The 18,028-nt window shown below is 42.7% G+C and overlaps 1 protein-coding gene across 2 annotated transcripts in view; it reads left to right on the forward strand.

Moving 5' to 3' along the window:
• sorl1 (sortilin-related receptor, L(DLR class) A repeats containing) overlaps positions 1 to 18,028 on the forward strand; it is a 72,417-nt gene that overhangs the window by 18,803 nt on the left and 35,586 nt on the right. For both annotated transcript variants that reach the window (XM_058414627.1, XM_058414628.1), the window contains exons 4-8: positions 815 to 976; positions 1,377 to 1,444; positions 6,918 to 7,098; positions 15,446 to 15,547; positions 15,688 to 15,857. In XM_058414627.1, the coding sequence (XP_058270610.1) occupies positions 815 to 976; positions 1,377 to 1,444; positions 6,918 to 7,098; positions 15,446 to 15,547; positions 15,688 to 15,857 (683 nt within the window). The remainder of the gene's footprint in view (positions 1 to 814; positions 977 to 1,376; positions 1,445 to 6,917; positions 7,099 to 15,445; positions 15,548 to 15,687; positions 15,858 to 18,028) is intronic.

The following is an 18,028-nucleotide window of genomic DNA, read 5'->3' on the forward strand; positions in this document are numbered from 1 at the left end:
AGGCTGATTTGTACTTGGTGTAAACAGTAGAGGCATTAAAAGCAGCATGTCCTCCTGTCTAAAATCGCATAATTATTATAGAAGTAGGGTTTTTTATTCAACTGTAACAGTCACATGAACAGCAGAAAGAGAAACCGAGCTCACCGGGTCTGTTTAACGTTGCTGGGTGTGAAATCGCTAAACATTACAGTGCACTTCGACTTAGAAACCAGATGCGCAGGGATTGTTTCGGCTCCCACGTGCTGTTCAGCAGACGCCACGTTTAATCCTCCGAGCGAGGATGTCCGCAGTGGCACTCGTGTAGCAGCTGTGCACACGTGTACTGTACGTGTTGAGGAAAGTGAGGTATTTTTACACCTTAAATATAAACGTACAGGTTGCTCTGCACTCCCTGGATTCAATTCATTTATTCATATATTAATGGACATTGTTATGAAAGAGAAATATATCAGTTTTCTATTGATCAGTTTATCCCTGATGAGTAAGCCAGAGATGATATGAGGAAGAAACCTTAAGAGGAACCGAACCCGAAATGAATCCCGCTGTCATCCAAGTGTCTGGTGTGATTATGAACACTTCCCCCTTCTATTACTGTATACTATTTACCAATCAGCCATAACATTCTGAGCAGTGCAAGGGGAAGTGAAAATTTCCTCCTCATGATGGGTCAGGGCAGTAAAAGGGGGACCAACACAATATTAGGCAGGTGGTCATAATGTTACTCCTGATAAAGCAGTTACTGAAGAAGATTGAATGAATGAATTAAATTGTCTAAAACACTAACTTGCCTTTTTATTTCTCTTGTCATCCTCAGTACCTTTTCGCAGACACAAAAAACAGTTATCTTTGGAACACCTTTGACTTCTGTAAGAGCGTCCAGGGATTCTCCATGCCCTTTAAACCCACAGACCTGCTCCTGCACAGCAAGAGGCCAAACCTGGTTCTGGGTTATGATGGTTCCCACCCTAATAAACAGGTTTGTCCTTCAACAAAATCACTGATTTAGACATGCTTGAGTGAAATTTGTGGTTTGGTTTGCTTTTCTGACTATGAAAGCCAGATTTCTTTTTTATTTATTTATTTTAATATGGAATAACTGCTCTTTTTTTTTTTTTTTTTACCATGGTTATTTGTGTTCTGACTCAGTAGGGAATAAACTTTTATAACTTTGCATTAAAAACATTATATTGCAAATCTCAGGCCAGTGGCACTTGTCCAATATGCGTGGTGATTCATCAGAATTAAAGCCTTCAGAGAAAAGTTTCAGTCTGAATATGCCGTATAATGAGTCATCAGCTGGGCTTGAAGTCTCATAAACCTTTTTATTTTTTTATTTTTAAATCCTTTTCTCTTTTTCCCTCCCTATATTTCGAAAGCTGTGGAAGTCTGATGACTTTGGAGAAACATGGGTGCTGATTCAAGAACATGTCAAGTCCTACTTCTGGTAAGATCAATGACTAATTAAGTACTGCTGGTGTTTGCCATAAGACACTCACGGATTATTCTCAGAGTTTGTCCATCAGGCTCTGTGGGCGAACAGACTGACCGTGTAGCTCTGAATATTGGTTTCTGGCTCTAATCCTAGCCTAAATCTAGCCTTAGCATATTAATGATCTTTAATCCTGCCTGTCTAGCCCAATGAAATGATCATCTGCTGTATTCTCACTGGTTTGGGAAGCTGAGAGCAGAACTTTATGCTTGTGACTATTCAGATGGTCCAGATATGTGACTGCAATCCAGATTTCAGAGGCTGTGTGTATTTGTGATCATTCAGCCACCAGAGCAGGGCTGATGTTAGCTAAGGAGATCTGGGCTGATGTTAGCTGAGGAGGTCTGGGCTGAGGAGATCTGGGCTGATGTTAGCTGAGGAGGTCTGGGTTTAGGAGGTATGGGCTGATGTTAGGTAAGGAGATCTGGGCTGATGTTAGCTGAGGAGGTCTGGGCTCAGGAGCTCTGGGCTGATGTTAGGTGAGGAGGTCTGGGCGGATGTTAGCTGAGGAGGTCTGGGCTCAGGAGCTCTGGGCTGATGTTAGGTGAGGAGATCTGGGTTGATGTTAGCTGAGGATGTGTGGGCTGAGGAGGTCTGGGCTGATGTTGGCTGAGGAGATCTGGGCTGATGTTAGCTGAGGAGGTATGGGCTGATGTTAGGTAAGGAGATCTGGGCTGATGTTAGCTGAGGAGGTCTGGGCTCAGGAGCTCTGGGCTGATGTTAGGTGAGGAGGTCTGGGCGGATGTTAGCTGAGGAGGTCTGGGCTCAGGAGCTCTGGGCTGATGTTAGGTGAGGAGATCTGGGTTGATGTTAGCTGAGGATGTGTGGGCTGAGGAGGTCTGGGCTGATGTTAGCTGAGGAGATCTGGGCTGAGGTGGTCTGGGCTGATGTTAGCTGAGGAGATCTGGGCTGAGGAGGTCTGGGCTGATGTTAGCTGAGGAGGTCTGGGCTGATGTTAGCTGAGGAGGTCTGGGCTGAGGAGGTCTGGGCCGATGTTAGCTGAGGAGGTCTGGGCTGAGGAGGTCTGGGCCGATGTTAGCTGAGGAGATCTGGGCTGAGGAGGTCTGGGCTGATGTTAGCTGAGGAGGCTTGACCTAAATCTGTTGAAAATTGACAAGCTCCTCTGAATGGTAGAGTTTGCCAGGTTTCGCGTTGGTTTCTTTGACTGCAGTATGGTGGCACCCTGGAGGGACTGTCTACATAAAGCTGTGTGAGTGACATCACATGCAAAGTAGAGTGAGAGAACGGGTATGTAAATAAGGTTTTACTTTTCATATGCTGTTTGATCTCAGAAGTTTAGATATCCTGGAGGAGTAGAATATAGCTCTCGCGCACGCGCGCACACACATACACGTGTACACACACACACACACACAGAGAAAGAGAGAGAGAAACATAATTGCATGCTAAGTATAAGACTGCCTAAGGGTGGTGTGACATGTCAGGAGACTGGTACAACTGATATTTCAGGTAGGAACAGAGCGTCCACATGCACGTGTGTTGTTCAGGTAAATACAAGGGGAAGAAGGCTTTCTTTGATATTGTGGCATCAGAGATGCGAAAGAATACCTAATAAAAAAACTAAATTTACTGTCCTTATCATTTATAGTAGAAGTTTTTTAACAAATCTAGCAAAAGTAATGAGCAGGTTGTTTTTAGCTGCTATAACAGAAGGGATAACAGGGATAGAAACGATTATATTTATAATTAGATTATATTATATAAATAATATGAAAATAGAAATGATAGAATATTTTAGAAATAATATAAAAATAGAAATTAGATTATATTACAGAAATAATGAAAATTGATTTTTTTTGTAGCATTTTTTATTGTTTTGCTGGGTCACAAGCCTGTATATTGCAATACTGTATATTGTGTATCATGTATATATCTGTGTTTTACACACAGCCTCAGTAAATCATGGCCATAATGTTCAGGAAACCGTAGAAAGTCGTTTACCTTAACTGCCTTGATTTGTCTCTACATGTTATTAAGAGTTAGAGACTAAGCTACATTATTTAATATTTAGGACAGCAAATAATCAGGAAGCTCACGCTGTTTCATGAACTCGAGTATCCAGTTCGTATTCACGAGGGAGCGAAAATAATCTGCAATAAGAGCCGGAGAGGAAGGCGTTGATGATGTGCTGCATTTCAGGCGAGCTGCTGCTAGCTCAGTTTGTTAGTAGCAGGCTTCTTTGATTAATGGCTGATTAATGGCCTTCAGGCTTGGCTGAACTCGGTCCATTTCATCCTCTGGAGTAGCATCCAGTCAGTGAGGCACCTCAAGAAAATGGAGTGTGGCTAATGAGTGTCCTCTCTGTACACTGATGAAGCCTCTATCTTGCTTAGAAGACACACTAGAGGTTTTATATAGAACTGTTCAGAATTCTGTTTCATAAAGATGTTTGTTTTTATGTTTCTGTGAGAGTTCTTGTTTGTCCCGGAGAATCCGGGGGGGTGTAAACTTTTGAACAGTGGTGATTGGTGTAAACGTCTTGAGTAGCTTCTGCAGGGAAAATAGAAAAATAAAGCTCTTTAAACAAAATAGTGACAATTTACACCAATCTTTCTTGTTCAAAAGTTTACACCCCCTGGCTCCACATGGTAGATATACATGGATCAGGTATAACATTGTGAGCAGTAAGAGGTGAAGTGAATAAATTGCTAAAGACTCTCAGTTCCTCACACTTCACAGATCAGCTATAATATTCTCAGCAGTGGCAGGTGAAGTGAATAACACTGATGATCTCCTCATCATGGCACCTGTTAGTGGGTGGGATATATTAGGCAGCAAGTCAATATTTTGTCCTCAAAGTTGATGTGTTAGAAGCAGGAAAAATGGACAAGTGTAAGGATTTGAGCGAGTTTGAATGAAGCCCCAAATTGTGATGGCTAGACCACTGGATCAGAGCATCTCCAAAACTGGAGATGGGCGTTCCCGGTCTGCAGTGGTCAGTATCTATCAAAAGTGGTCCAAGGAAGGAACAGTGGTGAACCGGCGACAGGGTCATGGACGGTCAAGGCTCATTGATGCACGTGGGAAGCGAAGGCTGGCCCGTGTGATCCGATCCAACAGACGAGCTACTGTTGCTCAAATTGCTGAAGAAGTTAATGCTGGCTCTGATAGAAAGGTTTCAGGATACACCGTGCATGACAGACATTTCCAGTTTTTTGGTCAAGCTACATGTTTGACTTCAAGAGAGAGAAATTAACAAAAAAGGCTGATGAGAGAGCAACTGTTTATAACTGCTTTAGCGTAAGTGATAACAAGGACTAACTAGTTCCACAACATCAGCAGAAAAGCGTTTTGTATCCCGATGACGCGCCCAAGTGTCTGTGCTTTCTATGTGGGAGGTGTACTCTCTCACCTGTCAGTCACAGGTGCCAGTCATGGGCATTTGTGAGGGGGTGTATGAGAAAGGAAGAAGACAGTGAGCAGTGCTTCACACACAAGTGTTTCACATGTCTAAGAGGATGGTTGACACCCTCCCAGTTTGATGGTAATGGTGAGAGCTGGTGGAAATTGAAGGAATTTTAGCATGCGACAGGGTGGTAACTGAATCACACCACCTCCTTACTCTCTTCTATACAACCTGCCCCATCATGTTTTATACCTGAACTGAACTATTGTACTCTACTCCTCTCTGGATTTAATCCTGATCCCCCTGAGAAGCCTTGCTGTAGCCCAGAGCTCCACTTGAGGCTCATTAACAGCGCTAAAAAGCTTTGTGTGAGTTTAATCCTCGATCCTGGAATGGGTGTGGCCAAGGGTGGAGCTGTAGTCTGTCTAATCGTCCCTTCAGTCGAATCATTTTATACGTCTGTTAGGAGCTTCGAGATCCAGTCTCAACAAACTAGCCGGTGTGTTTACAGTAGGAGGGAGGCGGAGAGTAAATTTCAGGGCTCCAGAGTCTCTGAAGCCACGGCTCGAATCTTAAGCCTACTGTGCTGAATCATTTATACACACACAGCTCCCTGGACCTTAGATAGCCTCTGTGTGAGGAGAAATGTGGAGCAAATAAAGAACAAGGAAATAGCTTCAGTTTTAAGAAGCATGCAAAAATGATCCAGTTCTCTATCTTTCTTTAGAAAAATGTTTCAACGTTTAAGGTAATTACTCAAAAAATGGGTATGTAAACCTGTATGTAATAGAATAGAATAGAAAGAATAAGAGAAAGCAGTGTTCCAGTCTCTCTCTCTCTGTGCTCTCTCTCTCTGTGGCCTTCTCTCTCTCTGTGTCCCTGCTCTCTGTCCCTTCTCTATCTCTCTCTCTTGCTCTCTCTCTCTATATCTCTCTCTGTGTCCCTGCTCTCTGTCCCTTCTCTATCTCTCTCTCTTGCTCTCTCTCTATATATCTTTCTCTCTGTGTCCCTGCTCTCTCTCTCTGCTCTCTCTTGCTCTCTCTCTCTCTTGCTCTCTCTCTCTATATCTCTCTCTCTGTGTCCCTGCTCTCTGTCCCTTCTCTCTCTCTCTCTCTCTCTCTCTCTCTCTCTCTCTCTGCTTTCTCTCTCTGGCCTTCTATCTCTCTCTGTCCCTTCTCTCTCTCTCTCTCTCTCTCTCTCTCTCTCTCTCTCTCTCTCTCTCTGCTTTCTCTCTCTGGCCTTCTATCTCTCTCTGTCCCTGCTCTCTGTCTCTTCTCTCTCTCTCACTGCTCTCACTCTCTCTCTCTCTCTCTCTCTCTCTCTCTCTCTCTCTCTGTATCCCTTCTCTCTCGCTCTGTCCCTGCTCTCTGTCCCTTCTCTCGCGCCCTCTATCTCTCGCGCCCTCTATCTCTCGCGCCCTCTATCTCTCTCGCTCTCTCTCTCTCTGCTCTCGCTCTGTCTCTCTCGCTCTCTCTCTCTCTCTCTCTCTTTCTCTGTCCCTGCTCTCTGTCCCTTCTCTCGCTCTCTCTCTCTCTCGCTCTCTCTCTCTCTCTCTCTCTCAGATCACTCCACTGTTTTGAGTCTTCACCAGATCTAATACTTTACTGTAGAAATTGATGCAGATTTGATGGCAGACTGCATGATCACTGCTCTCCTAAATTTAGAATTTAAAGGCAGAACAACTTTTTCAAAGCTGCAAATAAAATTCCAGTCGATTACATTGAATTCATTTAATAGAATAAAAAAAATGGTCTGGGTAGAGAGGAGACTGTCCTACAGGTTTTCACATACTTCTTCCATCTGTGACGTTCATTGCTCTTTCCATTTGTCCAATAAAGATAAGGTGACGTTAAGCGTGTTTGTTAAACAAGGCACCTTTTTAGGAGGCATTCATGCGGAAATTGAGATAAGTAGAAAAATCCTCGGAAAAATCCCATAACCGTTTCTCACAGCTGGAGCTTCGACATGCAGGAAAAATCTGCACATTTTCGTGTTGTTTCCTTCTTTCGATCGTCGTTGAACATCTGTTGTAATTTGGCAAACCTGTGTGTGTTCTCTCAGGGGAGTGGAGCCGTACGACAGCCCGACCACGGTGCTGGTCCAGAGACACGAACCCCAGGGTGTCTCCAGCATTCTCAGCAGCACAGACTTCTTCCAGAGTGAAGAAAACCGACGCATCATTCTGGAAAGGGTGGACAGCTTTCAGCTCCGAGACAAGTACATGTTTGCTACGACAACCAGGGTAAGATCTGCTCAGCAAAGTGTGGCCGCTCATGCTGTTCTGTGTATTAAAATACCCTAAATTCACTGGAGTGAGCACGACACACACTATACAGGAGCTTCATTGGTGGCATTCTGTGCAAGAGATGAGCTCAACATAAACATTTTTGCCTAGTTAGCACTCATATCGGCATGCTAGCTTGCTGTAGACTCTCAGAGTAGCAGTGTTTTAAGCATATGTGTGGTCAAGAGGATAATAGTGTTAGTGCATTACTTATAATACTCACTGATACTAATCACAGTTACAGATTGAAGAGGTTTTTGGGGGAGAAAATGTCCCGGGGAGGATAAATGATTAGCTAGAAATTGATTCCAGGCCAAGACAAAGCTTGCTCATAATTTCAAATGCTAAAAATAATGAGGATTAGAAAAATAGTATTTTTTATATATAAGCTACACAATATTGCCAAAAGTTTTGGGACACCCCTCCAAATCATTGAATTCAGGGGTTGGTCTTGGCCCCTCAGTTCCAGTGAAAGGAACTCTTAATGCTTCAACTTCATACCAAGACATTTTGGACCGTTTCATGCTTTGTGGGAACAGTTTGGGGATGACCCCTTCCTGTTCCAACATGACTGCACACCAGTGCACAAAGCAAGGTCCATAAAGAAGGAACTTGACCAGCCTGAGTCCTGACCTCAACCTGATAGAACACCTTTGGGATGAATTAGAGTGGAAACTGTGAGCCAGGCCTTCTCATCCAACATCAGTGCCTGACCTCACAAATGTGCTTCTAGAGGAATGGTCAGAAATTCCCATAAACACACTCCTAACCCTTGTGGAAAGTCTTCCCAGGAGAGCTGAAGCTGTTATAGCTGCAAAGGGCAGGACAACTCCATATTACGTTCATGTGCATGTTAAAGGCAGGCATCCCAAAACTTTTGACAATGTAGTGTACTTCACAATAATAACTGAATTGACACAAATGAACCAGTTTAACTGTTTACACACACTTTATTCTTAAAGCTAGTTTGTTATCTAGAAGATCAACAGCTGTTTGTTATGTTTTGTGAGAGTTCTTCATGAGGCTCTTGTTTGTCCTAGCGGAGCCAGGAGGGTGTAAACAGTGATGATTTGTGTAAACATCTTGAGTAGCTTATGAAAGGAAAATAGAAAAATAAAGCTCTTTAAACAAAATAATGACACCAGTCCTCCTGTTCTTGAGCATCAGTAATTATTTGCACCTTTTTAATAGTGTATATTGAACGAGTTCCTCAGAGGTCCTCAGTGTGTGGAGCTGTAGTGTTATATCCTTGCATGGAAACATGGAGTTGGCGGAATCTCACTAGAGTCAGATTTAATTAGCGGGAGAAGATGTGTTTTTGCTCATCTTTATTTTGATTTTATTTGTTTGGTTATTTATTTTATTTTATTTTTTTACACAAATTAAAACGCTTGTCCAGTGTAAATGCTCCCAGGCCCCAACACCTGTGCCTGGTGGTGTGGTCAGGTACCCTTGCAGGTCGTCTAGCATGCAGACCACGCTGATGTAAACGGTTTTGAATGGTCTGACGTGACACTTGAGTTCCTCTCAGCTCCCTTAAATGTGCCTGGAGTTGAATGGCATTCATCATCCGGTTCCGCAGGGCACTGTTCACAATGAAGTGGTCATCAACGTGGGATGTGGCCAAAGGACGTCCACTTCTATGCCTAACTGTGACTCTTCCAGTCTCTCTGTATCTCTGTCACAACCTGCTGATGACACTCTGTGACACTCTAAGATCAGTGGCCACTTCCCTCTGAGAACATCCTGTTTGAAGCCTTGCAATGGTGAGGTACTGTTGATCAATTGTTAGGCGTCGTCTTGGTCTCATGATGTCAAAATGTGAAAAGCATGATGAAGAGGACTGTTTAAATACCAATTCTAACTGAACCAGAAAATGTATTGGTCGATTCATGGATCAAACACCAGCTGTGAATTTTGCCGTTAATCACCTTGTTAGAGAACAGCAAGTTATACAAAAAGTACTGAAACACTGAACAGTTGGACATGTGCATTCAAAAGTGTAGAGAAGGTCAAATTAAGTTCACCTGTAAAGGTTATAGTGCATTTTAGGTGCATCCTGAAATTTCACCCGAAAGCTGAATATCCTTAACCTTTTGTGAGTAGTGTATATATATTAATTAATTAATTGATTGATTGATTGATTGATTTATTCTTATAAGTAGTATTTACTTATTTATATTTGTTACTTATATATTATTGTTTTTATTTTTATTTTTTACAAAATGTTTATTTATTTTATTTTTTATTTATTATTATTTTATTAAATATTATTATTTATTTTATCTTTTTTCTTTTTCTTTTTTTTTACGTGAAGTAGCCAAATAGGCTTGCAAAAAAAATCATTTGTTTGTCCTGGGTGCCTAGGTTTAGTATTTCTCCATCTGTTTTTAAAGCTCTAAGCTTTACAGATGCAGTGTTTTGGGGTGTGTCTTCAATGAAATGTGATGGAGTGGACGCCAGTGATTTTTTTTTTTTTTGGAAACACACAGCTGCTCACTGTTCTCGTTTCGATCCTGTAGAATGAACGGAGGATTTATTCAGGGGAGAATATGGAGTCGCTCCTGTGTTTTTTGGCTGAAGGATGACGTTAAGGGCCTACGCGATATCCTCCGTGATGTACATACCAAGCAGCCAGGAGATCTCGACTGTCTCCATGGTGGTTGATTTGCAGCAGAGACGGATCACAGGCCTCACAAAAACAACAATCATATGTCTTGTCTTATTAAATTGTGCTGTGGACTTGCAGATGATGATGATGATGATCTCTGGTACAAATGAGAGTAGATTAGTTAGATAGCATGCAGTTCACAGTCTCAGTACTCTCAAACAGGCGTTATTGTCATGTATGTAAATGCTGTATACGCTGCCAGTGTAAGAAGCTGCCTCTGATATTGAATGCTTGGTGATGGAAGTGAAAGGAAAAATGTACTATGAAATCTTTTTGTTTTTTTTTTCTTCACAGCTCTCACAACAGCAGCTGCTGGTTTTCTTGGCTGACCTGTTCAATGTCTGGTTGTTAGTACTCTAGTGGTTTCTTTATTTTTCAGGACATTTCATAAATGTTGTATTAGCTATTCCTAATGCTTGGGCTGTGCCTCTGATGGTTTTTCTCACTATTCCTAGCTTAAAATGGCTTGCATTTCTTCTATAGACAGCATTGTCATCCCTTTTAACAAAAAATGCAGGCTTTACAAGCAAAATCACTGAACTATTAATCGTTTCAACCAGTATTCCGTTCTTCTGATGGAATGGACATCCACTTATCGGACGTTTTCTATCACTATAAACAAATGATTTCTTCTATCTGTGCAAGTCTGATATAAAATGAGTCAGGACTGGTTTGATATCAACATTCACTTTGAATGCACACTACATTGCCAAAGGTTTTGGGACAGCTTTCCAAAAGCTTAAAGAGTGTGTTTTTTGGGAATTTTTGACCATTCCTCTAGAAGTACATTTGTGAGGTTCTGATGTTGCACTGATGTTGGATGAGAAGGCCTGGCTCTCAGTCTCCACTCTAATTCATCCCAAAAGTGTTCTATCAGGTTGAGGTCAGTACTCTGTGCAGGCCAGTCAAGTTCCTCCCCACCAAACTCACTCATCCATGTCTTTATGGACCTTGCTTTGTGCACTGGTGTGCAGTCATGTTGGAACAGGAAGGGGTCATCCCCAAACTGTTCCCACAAAGTTGAGAGCATGAAATTGTCCAAAATGTCTTGGTATGCTGAAGCATTAAGAGTTCCTTTCACTGGAACTAAGGGGCCGAGCCCAACCCCTGAAAAACAACACCTGAATTCACATTGATTTGGAGGGGTGTCCCAAAACTTTTGCCATTATAGTGTATATTACCCCATAGTAGACTAGGTGAAAACATAAATAATTAAGAAAAAGTCAAAATTCTTACATTTAAGTGTCTTCCATATGAGTCATTAAGCACAACAGTAGAGCGGGACATGATAAAGAAATTCAATGCTGAACCATGGACCCATCAAATCTGGCACAAAATTCATTTTTGGCCTCTAAAGAGTTAGAAATGAAACAGCTTTCAGTTAAAAAGTGAGATTCTCTTAACTGTTTAAGACATCTAGATGTCTAAATATCAGGAAATGACAATGAAATATCTTCACTACAATATGAATAAGAATAAAAATAAGCGTTGATGTTCCAATACTTTTGGAGAGCTCTTTGGAGGTGTGGTTTGTTGATTGGAGGTTCGGGGTTCAAGCCCCAGCACTGCCAAGCTGCCCACTAATGAGCAATTGAGCAAGGCTCTTAACCCTTTCTGCCCCAGGAGTGCTGTATCATATATGCCCCTGTGCTCTGGCCCTTACTTCCTCCGCTGGGATATGTGCAGAAAAGAATTGATTTCTTCACAGTGGAGTAAGAATAGGAAGAAGAAGAAGCAGCTTTGCTGTTCCAATACTTTTGGAGATGCCTTTGGAGGTCTGCAAATCTGATCACTTCCCAAATTAGTGGATTGTACAGTGAAAAATTAAAGACCAGAGGTATTCAGCTGAGCAAAACATTGACTGCTACAACAACCACCACCATCACCAGCAGCAGGAGCGATCATAATCATTGAGCTTTTGCACTTCAGCAGTGACGCTATGGCTAGATTCAGCAGCTGCGTGCAACTAAATGGAGCGTTTTGTGTTTAAGACTCCTTCTGAGAAGGCCAGATTCTGTGAAAAAGCACTTTACCCATCCAAGGCTTTTTGAACATTTTCTTGGCTGCCTTTTTACATCACAGCTCTTGTAAAACAAAACCAAAAAATCGCTGCTGAGCACTAGGGAATAAAACAATTGCGCATTATGTTTATAACTTTTAAAACCAACTCATGGTTTGTTACCCTCAGTGGATTCCTGCCTCCGAGGGTTTGTTTATCCCCAAATTTTAATGGTTACTCATGCCTGTGTGTGTGTACACTGGCTTTTAACCAAGTGCGGCCTTGCGGTAAATATTTGGACTGTTTCAATAAACCTCAGAACGCTCGTTTGTCGAACCCAATCCAGCATTGGTGGGTCAGAGATCATCTCTACTGCCTGCCGTCTCTGATATTACGAATAGCGTGTTTCTGAAAGGACTGGATGGCTGGTGTTGCTTATTCGGAGTAGCAGATCTCCCGGCTTTCGACGAACGTGTGGTTTGCTCTCCCCGGGGCATCTTTAACTGCTCATGCACCACTTACCAGCGTTCCACTAACCCGCGTGACCATATGGTCATGTTGTCAGCGCTACGCTTCTTAGCGCTCATGCCAAGAAATGTGTGCACATACACATGTGAGGTTTCATAACTACTAGAGCTTGTTGTGCAATGGTTCAAAGCCACGGTTATGTTTGGAGCCATTGATTGTAGGATTGAGGGATTCAAAGTTTCTGCCAAAGGAGGAAGGGAGAAGGATCTTTGTATAACGAGGAAGAATCGACAGATATGTGCCTCGTCCCGTTTGCCTATAAATTTTCACTCTTTATAGCTTTCTATTGGTTTACAAAGTAGAATATGGGGAAGTTGCACAGATGTCTAGACAAACTTGTGTTCAGTGCCTGCAGCCAGAAAGGAGATACTGGCTCACTTCAACGCTTCTCACGTTAATTGTGCAAGTTTTGGGACTGGTTTTAGCCTCATGTGACCCAGTTGGCATGTCCCAAGCAGAGCTGCTTTTTTTTTTTTTTTTTTAACTGGCTCTGGCTGTGTGTCTTTCGGAGACTGGAGCATCATTATTCAACTACGACTGGAATCACTACCCAGTCAGAGTGTGTTAGCAGGATTCAAGGAATCGTCCTTTTTGTGTTTCTCTTTCTATATTGCTCTGCCTCACTTTCTGAGTAGTCCTGTGTTTCCTAATAGGATTACTATAATGAATATCACAAGGACCTTTTGGCACCAAGAAGATTAATTAAAGCCTTATAAAAATGTATCTTTTCCTGATTCTTCGCATGGTCCTTCAGAATGAGTATAATATGAACGTCTCATTCTCTGCTTCTCATTGCCCCACTTCTTATAAATCCGAGTAAAAAAAAAATGTATTAATGATTTGTACTTCCATTTCCAAATGTACTGTATGTACCATGCTATTATTGTCGATTGTTACCAGGGCAGCTACATTGGGACACAGGCTTGCTAATTGAGCTTGCAGGTCACACCACACACACATTTAGACTTTCACACAGCCTCATCAAGCTTCAGAGATCTACAAGCTACCCGTGAGTCAGGTCTCTCTGGTCCGCAGAGCTTGCCAGCACAGTAAGGCTCTTGTTTTCCGACATAAAAGCCTCTCCCACAATGAAGGAAAAGTGCCTCTAGGAGCCAAATATGCAGCAAGTCTGCAAGAATCAGCTCCATTCATGAGCTGGCAGACTGGTCGGAATTCAAACGCAAATTCTCATTGGCAAAAGAGATCAATTCTCAGACTTGGACCACACCCGTGTGTGTGTTAATGCTTGTGTAGAGGTATTATAGTTAAAACAGTTGGTTTAGCAGAATAAAAGTGCTCCAAGAAAGAGCGTCAGGTGAGTGATCTTTGATCTTTGAACTCGTCCATCACGGACTGTTCTGTATTTGGAAGCTTACACACAGCACCGTTAGGAAATGACCGGACTTGGCCATGTCTGGACCAGACAGCTAGAGGAACACACAGTCTCTCCTTTGCACCAGTCGCTTGGCTCCTCATAGCCGTGTCAGCTTTGCATATTCAAACCCAGCTTGTCCTCTTTGTCAGATGAAGCTGTCGTTACCACGCTGCCGGCTCTTTCTCTTCCTGCTCTCTCAGCAACCGAGGTCCTTTCCAAAGCCCCCCCCCTTCTTTTTTGCCGTCCTTCCTTGCTCTCTAAAGCCAGATTGTGTTTTGGCTGCCTGCGACACCACTGCAGTCTGTTCCCGGAGATGGCTATTAACAGGCAGATAAATCAAGGCGATGGATGCTAGGGCCGTGACGAGAGGGTCCGAGAGAGCTGCGACACTGCATGCTCTGTCTTCCACCAGAGAACAAGAAGTGCTTTTCTGCCTCATCAGGGGAAATTCATTAGTGCTGGCCAGATAGTTTGCAGCCTGTCAGGCTCATGACTTTCTCAATACCCTGCACTTTGGAGTCTCTCTCTCTCTCTCGCTTGCGTGTGTGTGTGTGTTTGGCTTGGGTCTCCACTATCATCTTGTGGGGACTTTAAGCTTCAGCTGATAATCCGGGATGATGCCGTAAACCATGTGTAGTTTTGACAACTAGCAGCTGATGGACTTATTATATCGGTATTCGAAACCTTTCTATGCCAGCTAACTAGATAGATAACTATCTTAGATAACGTTAATGGTGAGTTTATGACCACTGGTAATTGGTCATTTTTCAGGTTTGCGTCCATCTGTAAACATACAAAGCCGTAACGAAAGCGTTCCGGTATTTCAAAGGCAAGGTTTATATTAATGCGCTTGTTTACAGAATTAGCAGAACGCTAATTCTGTAGATTATCACAGGTTACTGTTTCTATAGTAACAATTCAGTCCTAACAATGTCATTGTTCAGGAATCAGTGGTTAAGGTGTTGGACTACTGATCAGAAGGTTTTGAGTTCAAATCTCAGGAACACCAGGCTGCCACTGTTGGGCCCCTGAGCATGGCCCTTATCCCTCAACTGCTCAGTCACTCTGTATAAGGGCATCTGCCCAAATTCTCAGGAACACCAAGCTGTCACTGCTGGGCCCCTGAGCAAGACCCTTAACCCTCAGCGGCTCACTTCTATAAATGAGAAGTCTCCTTTATTTTGTCACGTTTTTTTTCTAAGCCTTCACGTATCCCAGCTTGTTAGGAAATTGGACTCTGAGCACCGGGTCAGCCATGATACAGAGCCCCCGAGACAGAAAGGGTTGAGGGTCTTTCTCAGGGGCCCAGCAGTGGCAGCTTGACCCTCTACCTTCTGATCTTTGATTCACTGCCTGGATCAGTGGTGACAGGAATTTGTTTGTGGATGTTTAACATTACATATAATATAATTTCTGGCAAATTGCTGTAGTATTAGAGGAACTGTGAAATATTTTTTTGTTGTTATTGGAAAATAATAACCTTGGAAACATTAACTATTCTCAGATTTTGAATAACAGACCCCTCTGAGCCAGTGTGAGATACAAAAAGGGTTTTATTTCTCTAACAATTGCACAATTCATCTTAACATTGTGTAACCAGGTTAGTCATGGAGGAGGTGGAGTGTCAAAAGAACATGGGGTTTCCAAAATATCCCGTTCATTACACCATATATTTTTCTTCTTGTCGTTATGCCAGTTTGCAGAGTTTAATTGTGTGATTTTGTTCATACAGACGCTGCTCGGGAGCCACGAGCCACAATCGGTCCAGCTGTGGGTCTCCTACAACCGCCAGCCCATGAGAGCGGCCCAGTTCAACACTCGCCATCCTATCACTGTGAGTGTCGCGTCATAAAAGTAGCAACTCTGGTCCTGTGAAAGCCAGTCATAAGGAATAAACAGCTTAGACAGAAGAAGTTTGATCTGATAGACATGCACCTGTGTCGTCACGTGACCTTTCCTCTGTGTGTTTTGCAGGAGTATTACATAGCCGATGCCTCGGAGGATCAGGTGTTTGTGTGCGTGAATCACAACAACAACGTAACACACCTGTACATCTCGGACACGCAGGGGCTCGCCTTTTCACTTTCTCTGGAGAATGTGCTGTACTACAGCCCTGAGGGTTCAGGAAGCAACACCCTCATCAGGTAATGCTGCATTGCATTTGACTGATCAGAAACACACACACACACGCGCACACACACAGATTCTAAAATTAGACATCTAATTCCTCTTCAACGAGAATTTCAGAAGAACAAGAACATTTCAATTTGGTTCAAAGCCTCAGCTTCAGTTATTTTAATGCAGAAAAATAAATTGTGTGAAAAATGAGTGTAAAGGTGACAAAGGAATTTTTTTTTTTTTTTTAGCTCATCTGGGTCACTGGGGGAATTGGTGAACAGATTGAAAACCCAGACTATAATACAGCTGCTTCGTTCAGGAAGAATAAAAATAAAATGGAGGAAGTGAGGATAATTATGTAGAGGCGCTTTACACTCTGGTTTAAAAAAAATCATTAAAATAAGAGGTAGATAGAGAGATGGATAGGTGGATGGATAGATGGACAGATGGATGGATAGATGGATGGCTAGATGGATAAACAGAAAGCTAACAAATTTCTATGACATATAAACCAGTAATATTTTACGCTTGGGTTTTTGCGCTGGTGACTGATGAGGAAATTGGATTTTGCCACAAGTTGAGTCATCAGTTAGCCAGAACCCTTACCACCAGCGTCCTGACCAGTGCCCTTAATCATGTACACGAGCTAGGGAGCCGATTGAGACACACCCCAATTCTGACTTTCTTATCAGACAATTTCTCCGAAGTAAAGAGAATGGATCTGCGTTTCAAAAACATGGCTTTGAATGAAATTTTTTTTCAAATTAAAAGAATGAAGATTAGTCAGTAGCTTGTTAAAGATCTTTGCTAGTTACTGAATTATTTAGCTTCTAAGTGAGTGAGAACATTAACATTGAGCTTAACGACCGGCAACATTAGCGCCCTGCTGTATTTAGCTCGTTGACTAGCAGAGCTGATGTTGCTAATTAAGAATGTTCACATTTTCAGGTTACACTTTTTCTGTCTGAATGTGTTTAAATGAAATTAGTGGTGTGTGTGTGTGTGTGTGTCCCTTGGCATTGTGGGTATGTTTGAGCCAAAAATTATATTTTAATTTTACTGTTTATCATTTCTCGGAAAGTAGACAAATAATTTGATGACTCATTCTGTACTTCTCCAATTTACATTTAATCAAGTGTGTGTGTGTGAGAGAGAGAGAGAGAGAGAGAGAAAGAGAGAGTGTGAGATACAGATAGACAGACAGACAGAGAGAGAGAAAGAGAGACAGACAGACAGAGAGAGAGAAAGAGAGTCAGACAAACACAGAGAGAGAGAGTGTGCGCACAAGAGACAGGCAGACAGAGAGAGAGTGAGACAGACAGACAGAGAGAGAGAGAGAGAGAGACAGACAGACAGACTCAGAGAGAGAGAGAGAGAGAGAGAGAGAGAGAGACGGCTGGAGAGATAGAGAAAGGGAGAGAGACAGACAGACAGACAGAGAGACAGAAAGAGAGTCAGACAAACACAGAGAGAGAGAGTGTGCGCACAAGAGACAGGCAGACAGAGAGAGAAGAGACAGAGAGAGAGAGACAGACAGACAGACAAACTCACACAGAGAGAGAGAGAGAAGAGACGGCTGGAGAGATAGAGAAAGGGAGAGAGACAGACAGAGAGAGAGACTGATACAGAGAGAGAGAGAGAAAGAGAGAGAGACATACACACACACACAGAGAGAGAGAGTGAGGTAGAGAGACAGACAGACACAGAGAGAGAGAGGAGGAGAGAGTGAGGCAGACAGACAGAGAGACAGACACACACAAACACACACACACGGAGAGAGAGACAGACGGACAGACATACACAGAGAGAGAGAGAGGAGACACCAAGTAAACTGACCCTCCAGCTGTTGAACTTGCCAGGTTCCTGACTTCCTGTTGTGAAACATCAATTCTCATGAGCCGTGTTGGATCAGCTCTGTTATTTATTATTTTTGGCCTTGCTGTTTGTTTCAAACCAATAAAAATATTCTGCCCTCAGTTTATCAAACAGACACTCTAATTAGTATTAGGACTTCGTCCTTGAACGTTATTTCGGTGTCCTCTCCTGCCAGCCGGATCCAGATGCATGGCTGTACTGTGCAGCTCAGAGTTAGGTCAAGGAAGTATCCTGCATCATCACCACCATCATCATCCTCCAGACTCCAGCACTTCTTCTCGCTTCCCTGTTTCCTCATTCAGCAGAAAGCCTTTTCACCAAA

This window comes from Hemibagrus wyckioides, linkage group LG17 (genome assembly GCF_019097595.1).
Source record: "Hemibagrus wyckioides isolate EC202008001 linkage group LG17, SWU_Hwy_1.0, whole genome shotgun sequence".
NCBI classification, from domain to species: Eukaryota; Metazoa; Chordata; class Actinopteri; order Siluriformes; family Bagridae; genus Hemibagrus; species Hemibagrus wyckioides.